At 48.8% G+C, this 24,234-nt stretch overlaps 1 protein-coding gene across 4 annotated transcripts in view; it reads right to left on the bottom strand.

The window, feature by feature from the left end:
• LAMB3 (laminin subunit beta 3) overlaps positions 1–24,234 on the bottom strand; it is a 123,108-nt gene that overhangs the window by 11,029 nt on the left and 87,845 nt on the right. For all 4 annotated transcript variants that reach the window (XM_084611325.1, XM_084611322.1, XM_084611323.1 and 1 more), the window contains exons 4-16: positions 17,196–17,310; positions 16,193–16,266; positions 15,301–15,492; positions 14,088–14,151; positions 13,382–13,563; positions 11,999–12,119; positions 8,555–8,743; positions 8,282–8,437; positions 6,837–7,033; positions 3,816–3,927; positions 3,052–3,424; positions 2,190–2,350; positions 254–462 (exon numbers count right to left, since the gene is read on the bottom strand). In XM_084611325.1, coding sequence (XP_084467451.1) covers positions 254–462; positions 2,190–2,350; positions 3,052–3,424; positions 3,816–3,927; positions 6,837–7,033; positions 8,282–8,437; positions 8,555–8,743; positions 11,999–12,119; positions 13,382–13,563; positions 14,088–14,151; positions 15,301–15,492; positions 16,193–16,266; positions 17,196–17,310 — 2,145 coding nt within the window. The remainder of the gene's footprint in view (positions 1–253; positions 463–2,189; positions 2,351–3,051; positions 3,425–3,815; positions 3,928–6,836; positions 7,034–8,281; positions 8,438–8,554; positions 8,744–11,998; positions 12,120–13,381; positions 13,564–14,087; positions 14,152–15,300; positions 15,493–16,192; positions 16,267–17,195; positions 17,311–24,234) is intronic.

The following is a 24,234-nucleotide window of genomic DNA, read 5'->3' as shown; positions in this document are numbered from 1 at the left end:
AATACCAACAGCAATGAAGTTGTGGCCTCAAGACTAGGCACTTAAGTATATACCTAGGGTCCTGGGTGGTCTTGAATAGCCTGTGCTGATACAGTTTCAGTGCTATTGGTACTCAAGCTAACGAGATCAAAGCTAGCCCTGGTTTGTACACACATGCTGCCGTCACACCTCTGGCCGCACGTAGACGTATCCTTGGCCAGGCATGCTTTGACCACCCCATTTCAGCCTGCGACAGGATCCATGTCTGTTTCACCTTATTTATAGTTGGTGTCAAGTTGGGGGAGGAGGCCATCTCGCCCTGGAGGGCCTCCAGCCTGGAGGGGTGGTCTGTAAAGCTGCTTTCCAGCCCCTCAGTCATTCTCCGGTTCTCTCTGGATTGAGCCAGCAGGCTGGAAGTGCCCGTTATGCGGTAGCTGGCGTTGGTGGAGCTCTGGTACGCAGAGCTGACAGTCTTGAAGGCTCCTGCAGGAATAAAACCATGTGCAACGTGAATGGCTCCATGACTCATCCATGCAGCAGTGCGACCTAAACCATGGGATTGATTTTAGCCTGCTGGAGAATGTGTGGTGGGGAAGGGGGAGGAAGCTGCGAGACTGGTTAGTCACAAGGGTAGAGATTAACGGTCCTTTTATTGATTGCTTCACTGTGAACTGCAGCCTCCCTTGTGTGTCTAATTCTGTCTTTGAGCTAATAGCTGTAAACAAAACGAGAACAAAATACATACAGGTCTCGATCCTGGGCTGCCCAGAAGCAGGTGGCAAAGGTGGCTTTATGGCACGTCTATGGCTTTCCCACACCAGGCCTGGGGACTGACAGGGCCTGGAGTAGTCCATGGGGGGGCTGCTCTCTCTCACACCCATCTAAGAGGGACTGTCCTGACAGCATGGGATCACATGATGCCCCGGCCATTCCCACGTTCTCCTAGCCAGAAACCCTCCACTGGGAGCCAGAGGAGGGGGTGGCGTAGGCACGGCTGCAGGACCTTCGTACCCCTCTGTGGTTATTCTCCTTTGCTGGAGCAGAGCAGTGTAAAGTGGCCATAGGAGGACCAAGGATGTGGCCTCACAGATGGAAGGAGAGGAGTGACCCGTACAGGACAATGAAAGAGTGAACTCACTTTAAAGTAAAACAAACCACTGGTAAAACCTTGGGTTGAAAAATGCGGAGGATTCTGGATGGGATTCTAGATTTCAGTTGAACCCAACATCTCAAAGGGAAGCTCACTACAAACCGCCAGGCTTTTCTTAGTTTCCTGCTGAAGCTACTACGATTCTCAAGTTCTCCATCTGAACTCACCAATCCGCCCAGCTGGCTTGCTGAATGCAGAACCCCTTTGGAATCATGGCAAGGGAGTCCTGCTTCCTCTCTACTGCTCAACAGAAGCACAGACACACACACCTCAGCCCTCAATGGGAGCAATCAGGGCCTAACCTTTGCTCAGACAGCCAGAGATTGAGAGAAGTAAATGGAACTGCAGAGAAGAAAGATGGAATCTACCATAAGCCTCCGAGGTCATTCTCTAGCGCTTCAGATCAGTGCTTTGCCAGAAAATCCAAACAGAAGTACACTGTGCAATGAGTCAATGAGGGAAAGCCGAAAACAATAAGAAAGAATAAGAAATCTTTAGGGAACTAGCTGTAGCAGGGATGTGGAGGCAATCCACCAATATCATCATCACAAGACTTAATTAGCTCTTCCCAACAGGGTCTGACAACCACTTGGCTTCCTCTTCTACCCCATCACTTTTTCCATCTGTGCAAAAGCTTCATTCGTTCTGCTTCCTTCCAGTCCTGGTGACAGATTCTCAGAGGGGCTTTTATTTCCCTTTTTCAATTAAGCTCAGGCTGTGTTTTAGGAGAGGTGCTTCTGTAACATCCAGAAGGAAGTGTGTGCTGTCTGGGAGGGAAATCAGCTGGACTGCTGGGATACTAGTAGCAACACTGCCTGTGGCTAACCTTTCTGATGCCAAAGCTTTGGAGACAAATTCTACCAGCTATAGGTGCAAAATTGCTGATGAAAGCTTTGAAGTTCAGTGGAAAGAGTACCCCTAACCTGCATAACTATTTGCTGATCCTAAATTGCCCATCAATACAGTGATGCTCCTCACCCATCCGACTGGTGGAAAAGTAGCCAGAATTGCAGTCACCATGGATGGTAGAGTACAACTGCATTGAGCCAAAACTGCCTACCTGAAAGGTCTGTGTGGCGGCTGGCTTCAAACTGGGTCTTCTTAATCTGGTACTGCCCGTTAACGAAAAGCAGGCTCTTGTCCAGGGCTTCAAGATCATTGGCTAGAGAGAAGGTGTCATTCACAAAGGGTAGGTCAGGATTTATGCCCTGGACCTGCTGTCTGAAATCGAGAAAGGAGAAAAGAAAATGAACCATATTAGAGAGCACCGTCTGTCCGTCTTATGTGTATTGCGTGCAGAGAGCCCAGCTGAGATCAGGGTCCCATTGTGCTAGGCGCTGTATACACACAGCAAGAGAGAGCTGAGAGTTCCTGCCCCAAAACTTTTGCATCCGACTAGATACCAGACAAAAGATGTGAGGGGAAAAAGAGGCTTAGGCAGGGGAAAGGATTTCTCCCGATCATAGAGGAGGTTGGTGGAAGAGCCAGGAATGCATCCTCAATCCAAGGCCAGCACTGCCTCTCTGTCTTATCTGTCTGTCTGGGGCAATAATTTCCCTAGGACGACCTGTGCAAACAATGGGAATGAGGGGCTCACAGTTTGTTCTACCCAGTCTGTGGATTAGGAGGACAGATAGGTTGGCAGGATGAGCACTTATGGCAGGACCTCCAAATTGTGCGATCACTGAGCCAAGCAGACGTATTTTAAACTGAAGAAGAGGCAAAAATGTTAGTGGGATTAAATGTGTAACACGCTAAGTGTGTATATTGAGCCCCTCTCTAGTATCAGGTCCACACAGGATAAGAGCCTCCTACTGCAGCCAGCCCAGGGAGTTCTTCCTTTCGCTCAAGTGGTAGAGGCCGGTATGGGGTTCTGGGCACTGTGAACAGATCATCTGTACAAGTGAGGAGGAGTCCTTTACCTGATTGCAGTGAGCATGCTGGACACCTGACCCAGGCCCTGCTGCGTCACTAGGGGGTTGCCGAGGATCCCCTGAATCTGCTGAACATTGCCTTCTGCTTCCAAGACGCGAGTGCTGAAGCCAGCGCCCCCTGTTCCCAGCTGCAGTCGTGAGGTGGAGTTTCTCAGGCTGACTTGGCGCAGGCCGAACCGGCGAATGTCGCTGTCGTAGGCCTGGAAGCAGGGGTGGCATGTCTCGCAACGGGGGTAGTTGCTGCAGTAACCCCGCTGGCACTGGTCGCAGCGAGGCCCGGTAAAGCCAGGGCGGCAGAGACAGCTGCCTGCGGTCTTGTCACACCCCATCCCCTCCGTGCCCTGGAAATTGCAGTCACACTCTGTTGGGTGGAGAGGGGGAGGTGAAAGCCTGTGACAGGCAAGGCAGTGCTGCTAAATCAGATCCCCATTGTATCCCACTTCCCCTGCATGGACCCTCTGTGGAAAGGAATTAGAGTGGTGAGCCCCAACATCTCACACCTTATCCAGGATGCAGGGGGGAAGGCTCTGGCATGGAAGGTGGCAGGAAAGGACCCAGCAGGAGGCAGTACTAGACACACGGAGGGATGGGAAGAGGAACAGAGACACACAGGGGGGCTGTTCCAGAGGGGAATGGTCTCGTCTACCAAAAGCAATAAGGTTTTGAAGTGGCAGGACAAGGGCCAGGAGACATTTTTAGAAACAATAATTCCCCGGTACTGAAAAACAGTGATAAACAACTATCGTACGGACCTCTGCATCCTGTCCTGACGTCACCATAGGACCCATCTGGACAAACCCGCAGCTGGGCAGCGGAGCAGGTACGCCCCACGAAGCCTTCCCGGCACTGACACTGCCCTGTGAACTACACCAAGAGAGGCACATCAGCGGGGAAACAGCTTTGAACTATGTCTGCAGGGGGACAGGGGGAAAGCCCTCCCTCGCTTGTTCTTGAACCAGCAAATCACACCCCCTCGTAGCAATGTCCCTTGGTAACAGGACTAGTGTGCAGAGTCCCCAGGAGTGGCAATCCCATTCTTTCCCGGGGGAGACTCAGCTACTTATTCAGCCCAAGTTTTTCCCCCTCTCACTTCCATTTCACGTCTCTCTTAGTGACGCCCTTCTGCTGCAGGGCCCAATGCTGAACTTAGTCACCCCTGAGTGCCTGAAGTTACACCCCTACCTCCACACCGAAGTGCCTCCATAAGGGTATGTCTGGGCTCTGAGCTCGAGGAGACAGCCCCGCGCTAGCTCTCATCAAGCTAGTGGGAGTATGTGTCCTGGCGTTGGGAATCACACTCCCAGCTCAGAGCACAGACACCTTACGAGGCCTGAATCCTTCCAGCCCCTGTTGGCTTGAGCACTTTTGACAACCCACATCACCAGTGTTTGAAAACGTTGGCCCAAGTCCCATGCTAGCTGTGATGAGAGTTCTCCTCCCCGCTGCGTCTCCTGCACGCAAAGAGCTCTCTCTCTCCATTACCCAAGCCCTTCTGCTCTGACACATCGGCTCCAAATCTTTACTAGGCCAAGGGCGAGAAACAAAGAATGTAGCACAGGATTTGATGTTTCTGCCATTGGAAGATGCTGACCTTACAGACTGTAGACAATGCAAATGCAAGGATATTACCATATCTCAGATTGACAGTATCGGAGCGGGGGAGGGAATTGGGGAGAGATCATCAGCTGACTTTAAGGAGGGAGATGTGAGTCCTTAGACACGTGTCCCCACACTGCTCTGACTGGTGACCATAGCTTGAACCATTCTAGGGGCCCACACAGCCTCTGAATCACCCTCAGTATCTCAGACCCCTGCAGTGCCCAGGGGAATGCAGAAATACTGACTTTCATTTCCCTCAGTCTCCACTGTGCATGCCCAACTCAAAAAGGCCCCTTTCCAATGCTTGTATCAGCTGCCAGTCCTCTGCAGCCAGTGGATCCATTGCATGTTCCACTCTCCCAACAAGGGGACAGTAATTAAGGATGAAATACCGGCCTGCTCTGCTTTAAAAGCAGATGATTTTGCAGGCGCATGCTGCCCCTTATCCTGCCCCATACAAGGGCTAGGGTCAGTCTGCAATGAGCCATCCCAAAGAAAACTCCAATGTACAGTCCTTGGAGAGAAACACCCTCTTTCTTTTACAGGGGAAAAGAATCAACTGACACCCAGTTCTCAGGGACGGCTCTAATGTAAAAATACAACCTAGCTGAGACTGGATTGTGACTCAAGAGACTGGGACTCAAATCCCTGCTCTGCCACAGACTTGCTGTGACCCCTGCACAAGTCACTTAGGTTCCCTGTGCCTCAGTTCCCCATCTGTAAAATGGGGATAATAATCCTCCCTTTGTCAGTATCCTCTGTGTTGACTGTAAGCTCTTTCAGGCAGGGACTGTGTCTTATTACGTGTCTGTGCATCTCCTAGCGCAGTGAGATGCCAGTCTGAGCTAGCCCCTAGGCATGTTTGCAACACAAATAATAAACAAATAATGTTGATTCCAGATTTCAAACAGCCCCATGTTCGAGATGTTCAGACCTCAGGTTTTGGTTCTATGTAGGACAGAGGAATCAACCACAAAAACTGGATCTGGAGTCAATTCTGAATCCCCAGTTGTTTGATTTTAGGACCCACCTCTGATTGTTACAATTGGCATATTTTTCCTAATACATAACCTGAATTTTCCTTGTTCTCCTCTCACTGATTAATGAGGATAATTAGTCCCCCTTCTCCCACAGCTTAAGAGCTCCTATTAGGATTTCTTTGCTAAAGAGCAGACCTTTAAAATGGCTTAGCCTTGTCTTTGTAATTACCGGTTTGTCTTCCTGCACTGCATGAAGGGCATGATGGACTACAGACAATTGCCGGGTGCTTTAGGGACACGTGATGCAGCCCTTTCCTAAAGGAGAGAGGCAGGTTCCATAGAAAAGTGGCAAGATGAGACCATCTAATAAGTGGTCTCAACTCTGTGATCACTCGGTGGCACAATACCATGTCACCGCCCCACACAGCAGGGGCCCTCGCGTGCGCTGCTGCTGGTGACATCCTCAGCTGTTCTAATAAACCAGCCGGACCAGTTCCAGTCTCAGAAAGATCCATTCAAGCCAAGAGCAGTGCCAGCAGCATTAACAGGATTATTTTTAGAGGTGATTGAAAAACAGTGGGGAAAGAGGGAAAACTGTAAAAAGTGCGCTGAATTTTTTTCCTCCTTTTTTTCAAAATAGAAAGTTCATCAAAATTTTGAAATTCATGGAATTTCAGCCAGTTCTAATTAATATCATTTCCCCGCACTTGTCTATGGTATTTATATGGTCCCCATTACTGTAATATCTGAGATCCTTGCAATTGTTAATGTATTCATCCTCATGGCACCTCTGTGAGAGCTGTAATCCTTATTTTACAGATGGAGAACTGCAGCACAGAGAGACACAGTGACTTGCCCAAGGACACACAGGATATTGGTGGCACAGCAGGGAACTGAACCCAGGTCTTTCAAGTTCTAACCTAGTATCCTGACCCAGCATCCCACCCACGGCACCAAGCTAATTGTGCTGTTACACAGCCATGGTCACTAATGGTCTAGGTGCCGTTTGACACAGGGCGTTAGTGGCTACTGACGGGGCAGACGGAGTGCAAAGTGCTCCCCGGCAGCGTTACGTGAGATACAATGACCCCAAGGGTTGCAAACTGTGCCCTGTAGCATAGTGTCTGTCCACGCCCAGGATTCCCACACTGCTGCTGCCAACTAGCTCCCTAGGATGAAATCTGGGGTCCGTACCTGGTTACACTGTGGGCTGAAAGAGTTGCGAGGGTCGCAGTTGCACGGCTGACAGCCTTGGCCGCTGGCGATCTTCCAGTGATTGGCAGAGCACTGATCGCAATTGGCTCCCATCACGTTGGGCAGGCAGAAGCACCTCCCTGTTTCGTCGTCGCAGGGTGTGTCCTGGCGGGTCCCCAGGGTGCTGCAGGCACATTCTGAAAGGCAAGGGGGCTTGTTCAGCCAGCTCTGTCGTTAGAACTGGGCGATGACCACTCCAAGGCCTGGGGGTTAGTCGGGCTGCTTGGGGGACCAGATTCCTGAAGGGATGTCTGCTTTAAAGGGGAAATGAGCATTCAGGAAAGGTGCAAGAGTGGGGTGAGTTCAGAGAACCACAGGACGGCAGCACAGGGTCAAAGCAGGCCTTTCTCCCAATATTCAGAGTCAAAAGGAGGCAGCTTCTATACCACTGCCCCTGTGCCAGAGCCTGGTGACATCGGTGCTACGTATCTGGTTTAATACAGTAGTGTCCTGTCAGACAATGCACCATGACATTGAGGTTATGACTCCAAAGTCTCTGTGACCCTGGGGTCCCCCCTCCTCCAGCCCTATCCAGGGCATGACAAATGCACGGAGATCATTGCATCCAGTCTTTTGCTGAGCTTGTTCCCCATGCCAATGACTGAACCTGAGCCCATGCTGCCACCTGCTGTAGCAGGGAAACCGCCTCGCTGCAGCACGGCACTGTCTTTCACAGCTGCTGAGGCATTTGCAGAATCCAGTGTGAGATGCACAGGACTAGCCGGGCGCGAATGTGGACCTGGAGGTCCTGGTTCTGTTCAAACGAGCACGCAAGGGTGAGAGTGCATCACACCCCCCCACGCTCCGAACCACCAGCCGGCGAGGCTCATCAGAACAGGTTTTCTCACCTGGCCCCAGAGGGCCCGGCTTGTTGCCAAGCTGAAAACCAGTTCTCTTCCTCAAGACTGGGACACAGCCACTGCAGGGGCTGGGTTTTGCAAATCTTCGCTGGCCGGGTCTGCAAGCCCTACCCCGAGGCTGGCTTGGAAGCTGATCCCATTCAAAGCTCTCCGGGAAGCCACGTAAAAGGGCTGGGTTGGACCCACCTTTCTGTTATGCCCTGGAACCGGGCAGCCAGGACGCACCATGAAGAGGCCTCTGCTCCAGGTTCAAGCACTGACAGAAAGCTCAGGGTAATTCTGATTTTACCCAGACAACTATGTTCCCCCACCACCTTAAAAACCCACCTCTCCTAAAGCCAATGTGTGCATCTGCTTTCCAAGACTCATTCATTTCAAGGCCAGAAAGGACCCTTTGATCACATAGTCTGGCCTCCTGCATAACCCAGGCCAGAGAATTCCCTGTTGCCCCTATACTGAGCCCAGTAATTTGTGTCTGACTAAAACATCTTCCAGAAAGTGGTGGTAGTTTCTGTGCTCACGCACTGTGGCATCCCAGGGGGTTGGCATTGGTGAGCTGGGTGAACCCAGGCTTGCAGAGATGGCAGCGGTCCCCTTGCACGTTCTCCTTGCAAACGCAGCGTCCGGTCAGAGGGTCACAGCTGGACCCAGGCACCGTGCCGTCCGGGTCACACTCGCAAGCTGAAAAATACACACATTACATAAAGAACAGCGACAAGGAGACCACGGAGAAGTCGCTGGGAGTGGAAGGGGCAGGTCTCCCAAGGAGATGGCCAGTGCCCAGGGAATGCCACTTACGCAGACAGGCTTCCGGATGGGTGACATCTTGCCGCTGGTTGCGGAAAAAGTAGGCCTGGCAGCTTTCGCAGTTCCTCCCCGCTGTGTTGTGCTGACAGTCGTCGCACACACCTCCACTCACTCCACCGCTGGCTTGGTACGCAGCTGGGTCAAAATGGCACGTCTCCGAGTGACCGTTGCAATTGCACCCTAGAAAATGAGGAACACCCCGTTTAAACGCTGATCATTCAGAAACCACCAGCAGCTGGAGTTCTTCCAGCTCGACACTAGATGGCACTCTATCCTCGTGCATCATATTCACAATGACAGAGTAACAGCCGTGTTAGTCTGTATTCGCAAAAAGAAAAGGAGGACTTGTGGCACCTTAGAGACTAACCAATTTATTAGAGCATAAGCTTTCGTGAGCTACAGCTCACTTCCTCAGATGCATATCGTGGAAACTGCAGCAGGCTTTATATATACACAGAGAATATGAAACAATACCTCCTCCCACCCCACTGTCCTGCTGGTAATAGCTTATCTAAAGGGATCATCAGGTGGGCCACTTCCAGCACAAATCCAGGTTTTCTCACCCTCCACCCCCCCACACAAATTCACTCTCCTGCTGGTGATAGAGTTACCAAAAGCAACTACAGCATTTGCTCAAGAAACTTCCTGAAAAAGCACAAGATCAAATCCGCACAGACACACCTCTGGAACCCCGACCTGGGATATTCTATCTACTACCCAAGATCCATAAACCTGGAAATCCTGGGCGCCCCATCATCTCAGGCATTGGCACCCTGACAGCAGGATTGTCTGGCTGTGTAGACTGCCTCCTCAGGCCCTACGCTACCAGCACTCCCAGCTACCTTCGAGACACCACTGACTTCTTGAGGAAACTTCAATCCATCGGTGATCTTCCTGATGACACCATCCTGGCCACTATGGATGTAGAAGCCCTCTACACCAACATTCCACACAAAGATGGACTACAAGCCGTCAAGAACACTATCCCCGATAATGTCACGGCTAACCTGGTAGCTGAACTTTGTGACTTTGTCCTTACCCATAACTATTTTACATTTGGGGACAATGTATACCTTCAGATCAGCGGCAGTGCTATGGGTACCCGCATGGCCCCACAGTATGCCAACATTTTTATGGCTGATTTAGAACAACGCTTCCTCAGCTCTCATCCCCTAAAGCCCCTACTCTACTTGCGCTATATTGATGACATCTTCATCATCTGGACCCATGGAAAAGAAGCCCTTGAGGAATTCCACCATGATTTCAACAATTTCCATCCCACCACCAACCTCAGCCTGGTCCAGTCCACACAAGAGATCCACTTCCTGGACACTACAGTGCTAATAAACAATGGTCACATAAACACCACCCTATACCGGAAACCTACTGACCGCTATTCCTACCTGCATGCCTCCAGCTTTCACCCTGACCACACCACACGATCCATCGTCTACAGCCAAGCTCTGCGATACAACCGCATTTGCTCCAACCCCTCAGACAGAGACAAACACCTACAACATCTCTGTCAAGCTTTCTTACAACTACAATACCCACCTGCAGAAGTAAAGAAACAGATTGATAGAGCCAGAAGAGTTCCCAGAAGTTACCTACTACAGGACAGGCCTAACAAAGAAAATAACAGAACGCCACTAGCCGTCACCTTCAGCCCCCAACTAAAACCCCTCCAACGCATTATTAAGGATCTACAACCTATCCTAAAGGATGACCCAACACTCTCACAAATCTTGGGAGACAGGCCAGTCCTTGCCTACAGACAGCCCCGCAACCTGAAGCAAATACTCACCAACAACCACATACCACACAACAGAACCACTAACCCAGGAACTTATCCTTGCAACAAAGCCCGTTGCCAATTGTGCCCACATATCTATTCAGGGGACACCATCACAGGGCCTAATAACATCAGCCACACTATCAGAGGCTCGTTCACCTGCACATCCACCAATGTGATATATGCCATCATGTGCCAGCAATGCCCCTCTGCCATATACATTGGTCAAACTGGACAGTCTCTACGTAAAAGAATAAATGGACACAAATCAGATGTCAAGAATTGTAACATTCATAAACCAGTCGGAGAACACTTCAATCTCTCTGGTCACGCAATCACAGACATGAAGGTCGCTATCTTAAAACAAAAAAACTTCAAATCCAGACTCCAGTGAGAAACTGCTGAATTGGAATTCATTTGCAAATTGGATACTATTAATTTAGGCTTAAATAGAGACTGGGAGTGGCTAAGTCATTATGCAAGGTAGCCTGTTTCCTCTTGTTTTTTCCTACCCCCCCCCCCCCAGATGTTCTGGTTTAACTTGGATTTAAACTTGAAGAGTGGTCAGTTTGGATGAGCTATTACCAGCAGGAGAGTGAGTTTGTGTGTGTATGGGGGTGGGGGGGATGTGAGAAAACCTGGATTTGTGCAGGAAATAGCCCAACTTGATTGTCATGCACATTGTGTAAAGAGTTGTCACTTTGGATGGGCTATCACCAGCAGGAGAGTGAATTTGTGTGGGGGGGGTGGAGGGTGAGAAAACCTGGATTTGTGCTGGAAGTGGCCCACCTGATGATCACTTTAGATAAGCTATTACCAGCAGGACAGTGGGGTGGGAGGAGGTATTGTTTCATATTCTCTGTGTATATATAAAGCCTGCTGCAGTTTCCACGATATGCATCTGAGGAAGTGAGCTGTAGCTCACGAAAGCTTATGCTCTAATAAATTGGTTAGTCTCTAAGGTGCCACAAGTACTCCTTTTCTTTTCACATTCACAATAGCTCTTAACTATAGTGCAGCATTCGGAAGCTGGCCCTGCCAGGTTGTGTCTTTGAGGGAGGCTGTTGCTGAGGCTGTAAGCTCCTTGGGACAGGGACTAAGTCTGGGGGAGGGCTGTCCAGCGTGTTAAGGCCCTGATCCTCATTGGGTCCTCTATGCTCTACAGCAATCCTAATATAGCATAATATAAAATAAATAACAGGAGCAGATATTTCTGGGACTGGTTTTGCAAAAGCCATATTCGGATGGTTTGGATCAAGGTCTATTATTATTCTAAACCCCCAAGTTGTTCAGATGAATGGATTCAGATTTTTGCCCCGCTCCAATCATTGCAATGCAATTAGCTTCTTAAGAAGATTCAGAAAATTCTCAGTGTCCAAGTTAGTTCTAGCCATAAAAACTTGACATGCTTTTCCAAGCTGAGCACAGACAGCGTGGGAGAGAAAAAGCCAGTCACTGTGGGTCAGGTCTAATGGTGAGAACCACCCATTTTTAGATGGTGATGGGAAATAATAAAAAATAAAGGGAATTAAATTCATTGTCCAGCCACAGCCCCAGAGTTACATCAGACAGATTTCAACTGGTCTGAGGGGTTTGGCGAGGGTGAGAGAGGGAAAGAATGGCTGGACAATGGACAGACATACTCCGGCATTCATTGGGGTTGCGGTCCTCTGCCGGCCTCCAAGGCTGGTCATTGTAGAAAGCTGCACAGCGATCACAGTGTGGGCCAGCCGTGTTGTGCTGACACACACAGTGTCCGTGAACCTGGAACAGAGAGAAAACTTCACAGCCTATTCGCAGCCAATCTGTTAGCTCACTGTGACACACACGCACACCCCTACCTCACTGGCAGTAGCTACTCCTTCTGGCCCCCCTGCTCATTCCCCGGTGAGAGTCACCTCTTCTTCCTGTCAGTCTGTGAGGACCAGAGCAGTGTGGGAACAAACTGCTGCTAGGAAATAGATGTAGATACGGCCTGATGCTGTTAACATGAATTCCCAGCAACTACACAAGGTATCTAATGTCAGGGGACGAGTATGTACACTAGAAGCCAGAAGCCTGTATTGGTGAATGTCATCTAGGTATGAAATAGAGTCAGCTAGGAGCTTCTGGGTCTCCTGGAGCCAGGGAAAGTGAAGGCTTGCAGTGGCAGAAGGTGCAGTTACACCCTCACTTCACCGCTGTGATGTGCAGCCTGAGCGCTGGTCTACATTACAGAGTTAGGTTGATGTAAGGCAGTTTACGTCAACCTCATTCTGTAAGTGTCTACACTAAAAAGTCGCTCCCGCCGATGTAACTCGCCCACTACCCCGACTTATCTCCACCTCTATGAGAGGTGTAGCGCTTAGGTTGACATCATTAGGTCGACGCAGTGTCAGTGTAGACGCTGGGTTGTTACATCAACTTGCTGCCTTTCAGAAGCCATCCGACAATGCCCCACAATGACAGTGAAATCAGTGCAAGCGCTCCTGTTGAGGACGCGCATCGCCGATGCAAGGAGCATAGTGTGGACATGCAAAATCAGTTTAATTACTGCGGTGGCTGTAAGTCAATGTAACTTAGGTCCACTTAATTTTGTAGCGTGGATTTGCCCTGAGTAAGAATCCGTGCAATCAACAAGCACCACTTCGTAGACATTTCCACCTTCCTCTTTGTGCATTAAAACATTACACACTGTGTGCTTTGCCCTGGCAAAACTGAGCCAAGATGATTGCCAGACCTGAGCAAGCAAAAGAGCTCTGTTCTCCTTGGATCCTGTATCACTCCCCGCATCCTCCTAGCTCAGGCAAAATGGATCAGCACTGTCCCTCAATTGGCATGGGGCCTGTGTTAAGCAACGTGCAGTGCTCCCTCCCTCCTAAGGGCTGATCGTGCTGCTGAAGCACCGCTGACCGTCCCTAGTACCAGTGGAGGGACAGGAGGCCAGGACTGGGACAGGAGCCTGGTGTTAAAGCTAGAACTCAGGGATGGTGCTGAGAACTGACACAGCAAAGCACTTGTCCCCTGGTTTTCCCTTGTGCTCTCACCTGCATCACGGCATTGGGGTCTCTGGAGGGAGTACAGCGGTCTGCGTGTCCATGGCAGAAGCAGCTTCCCTGCACTTGCATTTCTGTCACAGCATAGAAGGCACTGGGTGAGCGGTAGCCCTGCTGTGGGAGGCGAGGTAGCTGGGTGAAGTTGACTCTCAGGTTGGTGAATTCTCCCAGGTCTGTACGGGAGAAGAGGACAAATGAGGAGGAAGCAGCAATGAAGTCACAGGCCAGCAGGGCAGGGAAGCACATGTGGCAGAGAGAACCAGTGCCACAACCGGCATTAGCTGGGCCCCGTTGTTGGCAGCATCAGGATAGAGATCAAGGAGCAGAGAAGACTGAAGTATTCTCCCACCCATGGGATGTACGTCTCTCTCTATGGCAGGTCTGAAGCATTTCTGTGGGACATTGCGGGGGTGGGAAGAGGAGTGAGACCGCTGCTGTGGGGACTGTCCCTGCTCCGTGGGTTCATTGTTTAGAGGTGCCAACACAGCACCTACCACTAGGATTAAAAGATGCTTCAGAAACAAAGCACCTCACAGTGCCATGTCATTGCAAAGGCTGGCTCATCTCCAGGGTCCAGCAGCCTCCAGCTGGTGCTGAGCACCTACAATCTCCTCCTTTGCAAATCTGTAGCTGGAAGATGCGCAAGCAACCCTGGGAAACCCCCCTCCTCCAGGTATAAATGAGGAGATGTGCATACGACTGATGCTTTGGCTGTGAGATGTGGTGATGCCGGATGCCAGGTCAAGGGGGTTGAATTTGACCTGAGGAGAAGAACAGAGAAGCAACAATTAAGATGGTTAAAGGAAAAAAAATATGGGTCTTTCTTTTCATCTCCCAACCATCTAAACAATGAAATGCCCGCTCTGGAGCTGCCTCCTCTGGAGAGTAGCAGTTCCTGAGCACCATGCTGAAGGGCAGATTAACATTGCTGAGGAATCAGCAACAATTCCACCAAAATGCCCAGCTGCTCACAAGTCATTCGGTGCTTTTATACTTGAAGGAACATGAATCTTCCCATGGGACACTCCCTATGCTCACTAACCAGTCTCACACCCTGCAGAACATCAGCAGAAAGGTCTCTCTTGCTGCATCTGGGTGATGCCAGTATCAAACTATAGACTATGGGCTGAGAATGCTACTGGGAAGAAAAGGGTGCTACTGGGGAGTTGAGAAGGCAAAAATGGGGAAGCTAACTAGGTGTTGAAACAATAGATGGCCACACAGCTCAGTTTGCTCTGTGTCTCCACAATAAGAAAGTTGAACAACCATTTGGCTAGACCCCCAGAGCATGTAAATAGGGCAACAACATTCCTGTGTTTTATTAACGGCTGAAGAAGATATAGAAAGTGGAGGTGAGCTCTTCAGTTTGTTAATCACAGAGCTGCATTTGGTTCAACAGCCTGCAATGGGCATTGTGTCCCTCCCTAGCTTCTCCCGTCCTTTTCAGATCTCCCAGCTTTCCTCTTAACCCAACGGGGAAGAACAACTCCCTCCACGGCAGGGATTACTGGGGAAAATTCTACGGCCAGTGCTATTCTGGCACTCTGACAAGCTGATCGTGTTGGCCCCTTCTGACCTGTGAATCTATGAAATGCCGGGGTGGCCAATTCCAGTCCATGGGCCATAAGCAACCAGAGGTTTCCATAATCAGCCCATACTGTGCTCATGTTGAATATGAAGGTGCAGCCCAGAGAATCTACACTTCCCAGTATGCGGTGCTCTCAAAGGCTTGTTGCTTGGACCAAGACAGAGCATCACATGCTGGGAGCACTAGTTTTCATGGGAAGCTCCTCCATATTCAGGATGAGGTGGCTGCAGTCTGCTCTATTTTATGGCCTTCTGGGTCCTGGCAGGTTGCTAACATGGCCCTCCACGTGGGCCTAAGGCAGTGAGTATCTCAGACAACGTACCTTCCCCCCGTGCAGAGGGTGCCCCTGGTGGCTCTGCAGTTCCTGACAGCGCACGTCCTGCCAGCTCTGGGGGGAGCCTTGGGGGATCCGTGGAAAGGTAGCGGCGCAGTCAGAGGCCAGGTACTGATAGATCGTCCAGGTCTCGCCAAAGTCGGTGGAGCGCTCAATAAGCATCCCCACGGGCAGAGGCGCCTGGAAAGGGGTGGGGGGCAGGGGGAGGATGAGATCGCAGAAGTGCTGAGCACACACAGAGCAAGAAGCCCATTTTTAATTCCTCAGACCCCTCTCCTACGTGCAGTGCCCCGATTCTCCACGCATCTCCCTTTCCCTCCCCACAACAGAACTCATCCCCTCACAGCCCTACTTCTTTCTACAAAGCCTTCCCCACGTGGGCCAGCTCCCTCTCTATCCTCTGCCACTAGCCAGAGCCTGCTTCCCCTGAAGCCTGCTCCAACTCAACCCCTCTCCCTGTGCTCCTGGCCTCCCTCCTGGCTGGTTGGCTGTCCTGGTCAGGAACCAATAGGGATGCACAGGCCGCAGATCACTGAGTCCCCTCTAGAAAACAGCCAATTCTTTATGGACGAATCAAGGAACCAATCATACAAATACAGTGGAAGAAAGGAGAGAGAAAGAGAGGTGTGTGCGCACATCTGTGTGTTTTCACACTCCGTTTCCAAATACACTTTTTAAAGCAATAATAAACCGAGCTCTGAAAGGAGCAGAATATATACTGGTGCCTTCGTGCCCAGGAGAAGACATTTGTTTGCCTGTTTGTCTCATCTGGAGCCTGGAGGGGGCTATAGGTTTACATTCTCCTCTGCTTGCAAGGGCCCATGGGCTCCTCCCAGCACAGTTTACAACCCAGTAACTAAAATGCAAGCTGCTCACATACCCTGAAGTCCAGCAAGATGCTGCTGAGCTGGAACTTTTTGTCGAGATCCAGCTGCAAGGAGACCTGGTTCACATCTGAGGAGACACAAAAGGCCAGTTTTCAGAGCTGCAGACCTCAGGAAGTTTAGAAAAACAAAACCTTTACCCATCAGAGTCAAGTCATTCATTTTCCTCTTTGCTTGTAACCTGCCAAAACCAAAACCCTGTTTGCTGAATCCACAATCCTCACCCTGTCATTTCCATCATTATTAACCATGGGGGCCCCTGGGAAATCCACTGGCATCCTTCTGGTGAAAAGCTGGTGCTTTCTAAATGGCTCTTGTCCTGTTTGTATCAGCGATGGGTTCCCACTGGAGCCCAGAGCCAAACCACCACTTTGGGAATGTTCAGGTCCAGATCCAAATCCACAACCAGAGCTGAACTTCATGGAGCCAGATCCTCAGCTGGTGAAAATCAACAAAGATCCATGGATTTCACTGGGATTCTTTATACCAAAGGTGAGTGCGAGGAGTTTCACTGTTGTGATTAGAGCTGGTCGGGGATTTTCTGATTAATTTTTTTTTAATCAGAAGATGCCAATTTGTCAAAACAGAAACTTTTTGTAGAAATGTATCAGTTTGGATTAACATTTTGTTGGGAAGATTTCTCAGGTGCAGGATGTAATTTCAGAGGAGTGGAGAGCCACAGAGACCCACCAGAACAGACAATACCCCAGAGCAGGGACTTGAAACTGGTTTCCCAACCCCACTTTCTTACCAGCTGTATAGAGAGCTATAGATATGGTCCTAGCAGACCATATGCCAGGGTTTATTCCCTGAAATCTTTTAAGGCATCCGTAATGGAGACTTGTAATTATGCTAATAAACTGCCTGTCATTTATAAAGCGAGCAATGCTAGCTATATCTTCCCAGGATATCAGTGATCACACCCTTAAGGTCTCTGTGAAAGCCAGCTGCAGCTTCTGGGATGGATCCTAGCAGCTTGGAAGTGAATCCAATACCTACCATTCTGGGACTGCCACCAGCGCATGTGTCCTTTGGAGGAAAGCATGTTCTCCGCCCGGTGACTGTTGTAAGCATGAGGCAGTCGGGAATCGCATCGGCAGCATTTCATCCTCCACTGAAAGGAAAAGGAGGGCAAACATCAGATCCTGACTATGGGCCCGGCCCCGCAAACTCTGTAGCAAGTGGAAACTCAATTCTGTTGCAAAATCTCTGGATTTTGCAGTACTCTGGGCTATTCCTATAACCGCACTGGCAGGAAGACATGAGATAAATCCATATGTTCTATTACATCAGGGACTAAGAAAATATAAATGAATAAGCACCATCTCTTTGCTCAGATTGCTGGCCACCACCAAACCATTAAGGGAAAACACAGGGTTTTCCAGCATTGCACCATGAGGCTATTGCACTGAGACTCAAACAAACCACCCAAGCTTGAAAACTGGTGCATAAGATTCCGATAAATGGCCACACTCAAGAAGACAGCTTTCTGCACACTTAATAAACAACCTGTGTGATTTTTTGGACATTTGGGCCAAAGTTTTCAAAAGCAGCTGCTAATTTGGGGTGTGTTTGTTGTTGTTGGGAGCCCATCTTGGGCCTGATTTTCAGAGCAGCTGTGCAGCACGTTGATGCAATGGCTTCTGTAATGGCTGGCAGTTCTCAGCCATCTCCAAAAGGTGTTGGAGGTTTGCTCTGGCGATACGTCCAAGAGTTCGGCCCAGAAATGAGACTGTAAATCCCATGAAGTCAGGAGGGAGGAAGGGACTCAACTTTTCCAGTTATTTATTTGTATGGTGGTTGGGCCTGGAGACCCCCAATCAGGGACCAGGGCTCCATAGTTCTGGCCACTATACAGACACACACACACACAAACCAGCAGACATGACAATCCCTGCCCCAAAGAGTTTATAACCTGAGTAGCCCGAGTTACACTTAGTCATGCCTGCCTCGTGGCTTGCCAGCTTTTTGATGGAATTTGTATCTGGAGAGGCCGATGGTTAAAGCTCACCTGGCTCTCCCCTGATCTTGGGGGCTGTTCCCCCTGCACTGAGCCTAAAGGCTGCTCTAACTTGCACAAAATGCCAACAATCATCAGCATGGCACTGGGCTGTCCCAGCCACTCCTTTCCTCCAGCCGCACCTGCAGCCTGGAAGGAGAGTAGCATAAGAATCCCTACAGCAGCTCTGTGTCACCAGAGAATCACCACTTAGGGCAATCTTCCTGGGAGTGGGTCAGCTGGATTTAGGGCGCAACTACACAAGCAATGCAGCTGCTTCGCACCAGGAAATGAAGCCCAGTATGTCCTTGTTTAGCAATGAGCTCTTCAGTACAGAGAAGAGACTGTTCTGTGGTCTTCCACGGCGATAGAAGCCTTTGGGCCTTGCCCATAGCTGATGGCTGCACTGGATGGTCTGAGGGACGTGCCGTGTGTTAAGCAGAATTCTCAGTAAGGAACTCAGGGTGACCACAGAACAAGTGTAATAGGTGCCCATATAAGACAAGGCCCCAAATATCAAGACTGTCCCTATAAAATTGGGACATCTGGTCACTCTAAAGCAACTAGTCATACTCCTGCTCTCTGCTTTCCGAGTTCCATGAACAATCAACCCGCCTGGGTGGTGGAGGGGATGTTGTGGAATGGAATACAGGAATGAAGCACACTGCGGGTGAACAGATGTCGCGGATCTATTCAGTCCTGCAAGCTCTGGAGTTAGCGTTGCCAACTCTCCAGGATTTTCTTGGAGTCTCCAGGAATTAAAGATTAAGCTTTAATTAAAGATTATGTCATGTGATGAAATTTCCAGGAATACATACAACCAAAACTGGCAACCCTCTCTGGAGCCTTGGCTCATACAAACTCCAGAATCCTATTCTGCATGTTGCCACAGCACCACTGGGCCTCCTTGTGACTGGCATGATTTGAATTTGTTTTGACAGATTTGAGGCATGTGCAGGAGAGGGGTGCAGGGTGTTTATTTTGATGTTTTATACCCAGGAAACAGTAGTTCAAGTCTCAACTTAACACCTCTGGGTTCTGGTGTGTGGCAAATGCAAACACAAATCTTAGCCTGAGTGTCAGCGGGCATTTAAATGGTGTCATGATGTTGGTGATGAATGTGTGTCACTCAAGCTGGTCAGGAAACTATGTATTTTCCCTCCCCCGCCCCCAAATGTGGGGATTTTTTGGTAACTGAAAACCAGTTTTTTGGGTTTGACAAAATCCCAAATATTTTAACTAAAAACTTTTTTGTGTGTGTGGCAAAACTTTTGTTTGCAACAAAACCCCATTTTTCAACTACAAAACTTGTTGTTCAAGAAATTCCACCAACTCTAGACCCAAGCTCTCAGGGTCAGTGAGCCTTTTCCACATCATCCAGTGGGGCTGTCTGTCTGGGTGAACAGAAAGGCCTTTATCTAAAATGCTACAGCTTAGCCCAGCCTTTCTTCTCCCTCTCCCTGTCAGCGGAGCAGAGTGCAAACAGCTTAGTGGGTGAAAGGTTACTGGGTGGAAAGTCAAGCGGAGCAAAGTTCATCCCTTGAGAGTGTAATTCAAGAAGCAAACTGACACAGCAGTCAGGCAATGTGGGGTATGTACAAAGGATCCATTACAGGCTGGTTTCTAGAGGTGGGGAGAAACAGGGACTTTCGGGGGCACACAAATATGCAGGGTAAGAGCGATCGGGCAGAGCTAACGCCGTTACTTTTGGAAAGCCTTTTGGGTGGAGCACGCTTCGGCTTGGTTGTATGTGTATGCAGTAGAATTTGGTGGAGTAATCCATGCAGTAGAATTTGATGGAGGGGAGTGATAGGGCACCAGGAAATAGGATAACAAGAGCAGCAGCAGGGCTGATGCGGGGAATCGGTTTGCACAGGAGGAAATACTTTATAGAGGGGGTAATACAGTTATAGGTGGATATCCCAGCTGAGATGGATGTTAACGTGGTTGACAGAATGTGGCTGAGATACTGTGGTAACATGCATGGTATAAATGCCTTGAAGAACAAATGGATATAAACTGGCCACAAGGAAAATTAGACTAGAAATTGGACAAGGTTTTTAACCATCAGAGTGGTGAAGTTTTGGAACAGCCTTCCAAGGGAAGCAGTGGGGGCAAAAGATCTATCTGGCTTTAAGATTAAACTCGATAAGTTTATGGAGGAGATGGTATGATGGAATAACATGGTTTTGGTAATTAAGTATTAATGGTAAATAGGCCCAATGGCCTGTGATGGGCTATTAGATGGGGTGTGATCCGAGTTACCCAGGAAAGAATTTTTTGGCTGATGAATCTTGCCCATATGCTCAGGGTTTAGCTGATCGCCATATTTGGGGTCGGGAAGGAATTTTCCTCCAGGGCAGATTGGAAGAGGCCCTGGAGGTTTTTCGCCTTCCTCTGTAGCATGGGGCACGGGTCACTTGCTGGAGGATTCTCTGCTCCTTGAAGTCTTTAAACTACGATTTGAGGACTTCAATAGCACAGATATAGGTGTGAGGTTTTTTGTTTTTTTTTGTAGGAGTGGTGGGTGAAATTCTGTGGCCTGCGTTCTGCAGGAGGTCAGACTAGATGATCATAATGGTCCCTTCTGACCTAAATATCTATGTATCTATGTATCTATGATTAACAGAGGTGCGAGGACTGATGTAGAAAGGGCATCATGGACAGGCCTGGTGGCAGGGAGGGGACAATGGCTGGCAGGCATTACAGCTGATAGGGAGCAGGCAAAATGAGACTCTTCTATTAGAGAGCTCTCAGCTATGCTTGTAGCTAGTCCATTGCTTCACACTGACTCAATAAACATTCTCGGCTTCAGAGTAACACACAGACCAACTGACAATCCTGGAATCTTTGCATATAGAGCCTCGCCGTGGTAGGTCAATGCTATTGTCTACATTTTACTGGTGAGGAACAAGGCCCAGAGAGACGAAGCGATGGGGTCTGTGGCAGCAAAAGTTCCAGGCTAGTGTCATAACTGCTGGACCTTCCTTCCTCTCCTCCCTATCCCATAGAGGGATTTGACTTATCCCTAAGTTTGGGGTATAAACAACGCCCAAAACTCAAAGGAAAATCCTTACCCAAATCTGTCATTCGTTGCCTGAGTTTATCAGGAAACACATGAAGCCTAGCATGGTTTTGAATGAAAAACCAGAAATCAGCCCTAGATTTATTCAACACTGGGCCCAGATTTGCTTGAAAGTTTCACAAAGCTGAGGTCAAATTAAGACCTGACACAACTCTGCTGAAGACAATGAACCTCCAGATTAATGGAGCTGTAGCCACTTACACCAGATCTGAATATAGCATGTGGCTTGATTTTAATTTGTAATAAAGTCCAAAACCAAGTGAGTTGCAGGTAGATCTGGGTTCCACTAAGACAAGAGAGCTACGTGGATATTGCAAAAGATGGTTCTGTGAATATTCATTCCTATTTTTAAATGGATTCACTTCAGCTGTGTTTGCATCCTTTGTGTTCACTTTCTGCAAATATCCTAGCACAGGAGTTTGCTTGCAAGAATATTTGTAGAAACAGCCAATTTTAAACTAATATTGTAAAACAGCACAGAAAGGTGCATCTACTCAGAGCAGCTGCAGAAGCAGTGAAAGCAGGGACTGCTGCCCTGGAAGGAGGGAGTAAAATGGTGCTCGGCCAGAGACATCCTTGTCCCCAGCACCCCTTGACCGAGAACTGTATCAGAGAGATGCCCCGTGCTCTGGGTAAATGGGGACCCAGCTGTTGCCCTCCTACCTCACACCTTGAAGGGAAAACAGCACAGTGGAACCAGCCAGAGATGCCAGTCCATCAGAGCAGCTGCCAGAAGCAGCCAAAGCAAGGACCTTCGGAGAAGTTTCTACAGTTTTGACAGAGCTCTCTCTGCCTGATTCCGATTGGCTGTTTTCTCCAACCCTCGCCCTCCATTTCCCTCACAATCTTTTCCCATTAGTTTTCTCCATACTTGACCCTCTTCTCCCCTGTGCTGTGCTCTTTACCCACCTCCCCCGGCATCCCCTCTCCCTTCACTTTTCTTTCCATTTAGACGATCTCCTCCTAGTGAAACTCACCCTGAAAGAGGTTGTGGAACTGGAGACGCCATTTGCCACCATCCCATTGTTTGCTCTACTTGTGTGTTATACCCCTTCCCCCACCCCAGGTCTGTCTGGTCTATGTGGATTAGATGCTCTTTGGAACAGGGACCGTGCTATTCTGTTTTTGTACAGGACAGTCTTGGTTGGTCAGCAGGCACAACCCTAATAAACATAATTAACAAGAGTAAAGCAACCTTAAAATGCATAATCATGAGAGTTCCCTGGTAGTAAGAGTTATGCTCACCCAGTCAGGGAACAGAGAAATACCACGTGTCCAATAAAAGAATTCAGCTTTCAGATTCTGATTACTCATAACGTACTTCTCACCAAGAACCTATAGACCAGGGATATCTGCAAAAATTAGTGAACGATTTCCAATCAAGATTCAATGTGAGAACATTTCTGATGTGATCACAGAGAGTCCGAGGGGAAAGGGAGGGGAAATTCATCAGATAAACTATTCATTGGGAATGATGCACTCAGCTCTGTTAAGACTGTGTCACACAGACTTAGGCACAAGTAACTCCTAGCAGCTAAAACACAGTGCCCGGTTTTGGGAATCAAACTTTAATTGTTTTTTAAAACACAGCTCCACAGCAAGCTGTGGTAAAAATGTCTGGGTCAGAATGAAACCACTGAAGCTCAGGTCAGGAATCATCTGGAAGCTGTTTCCTAAGCAAAGCTTCTGTTTCCATTTACTGGCAAAGACTCCCCCAGCCCTTCCCTTGGTGCTCCAGTGACCTGAGCTCTTTAAATCCCACCTGTTTTTGCTCAACATGACTCTGTTACTGTGTGAAAGGTCTGCCTGCTGCAATCCTAGTGGAGGCTGGCATTGGCTGAAAGCAACATCAAGCCACTTTGGCTGAGTGCCCCGTGCCTCCCAGCCAGACTGAACACGTCCGCACTTGGAGACTGAAATAACCATTACATGAAGCAGCAGCCAGGAGTGTTGAAATCTCACTCGCCTTTTTTAAAAAAAACTATTTTTTTGGAAAGCTAAAATTAACTTTGGAAGCGAGACCACATTTCACTGGCTCGGGACAAATTGGGAAACTTTTGCATTGCACAAGAAGAGCATTTTGCCATTATAGAGACTTGGGCTGAAAGCAGAAACTATGTGTCTCAAAGTTCCCCAGGATAGACGGAATTACCAGATACCACAATAGAACTGTTGATTAAAAGGAGGTTTACCAAGAAAAATCCTTCTTTTTCTGTCTACTTCTCTTTCACTGCACTGTCATGGCTTTCAATATAGATTCATTTAGGGTGCATTTTCCCACGCTGTGTGGTCAACTGGATAGGGAACTAGACTGGAAGAAGGAGATAAAGATTCTGTTCCAAGCTCTGCCAGCGACCTGCCGTGTGATCTTGGACAAGTCACTTCACCTTCCTAACTTTCTGTTCTGTCTACTCAGATTGCAAGCTCTTTGTGACAGAAACTGTCTTCTGCTTTGTGCATGTACAGTCTCCAACACCGGAGGCCCCAATCTTAGTTACAACCACTATGTGCTAATGTAATATAACAAGTAGGTTCTAGACTATATAACAGTGCGATCCTGGGCTAAAAAGTGCTTTAGAAATTCAAACCCCTTTATAAACATTAATTAATTTAACCTCCCCAAAAAGCAATTTCAGGTAGGCAAATAATAATATCACATTTCACAGATGAGACCTTAGGCACAAAGTGGTGTTGGGACATAACCAGGCTTGTGGATGCAGGCAAAAGTTGAACTGAGGGTTTGAATCTGAGAAGTTGCACCTCTAAGTTAAAATTGGGCAGGTTCTCAGATTCATAATTACAACTGAATTGGGAGCATACAAATGTAGGCACAAGTTATGCTCACAAAAGGAGACCAAGGGAAAATTTGCCCGACATTAGATGAGAGATTAGATACCTGTAGATAGATTGTATGCACTCAAGTAAGGACATAGAGTTGGGGAGCCGGGTGTCAG

The sequence above is a fragment of the Lepidochelys olivacea genome (assembly GCF_965140295.1).
Source record: "Lepidochelys olivacea isolate rLepOli2 genome assembly, chromosome: 21".
In the NCBI taxonomy this organism is placed as follows: domain Eukaryota; kingdom Metazoa; phylum Chordata; order Testudines; family Cheloniidae; genus Lepidochelys; species Lepidochelys olivacea.
Note: the sequence above shows the minus strand (reverse complement) of the source record. Positions and strands in the feature narration are given on the sequence as shown.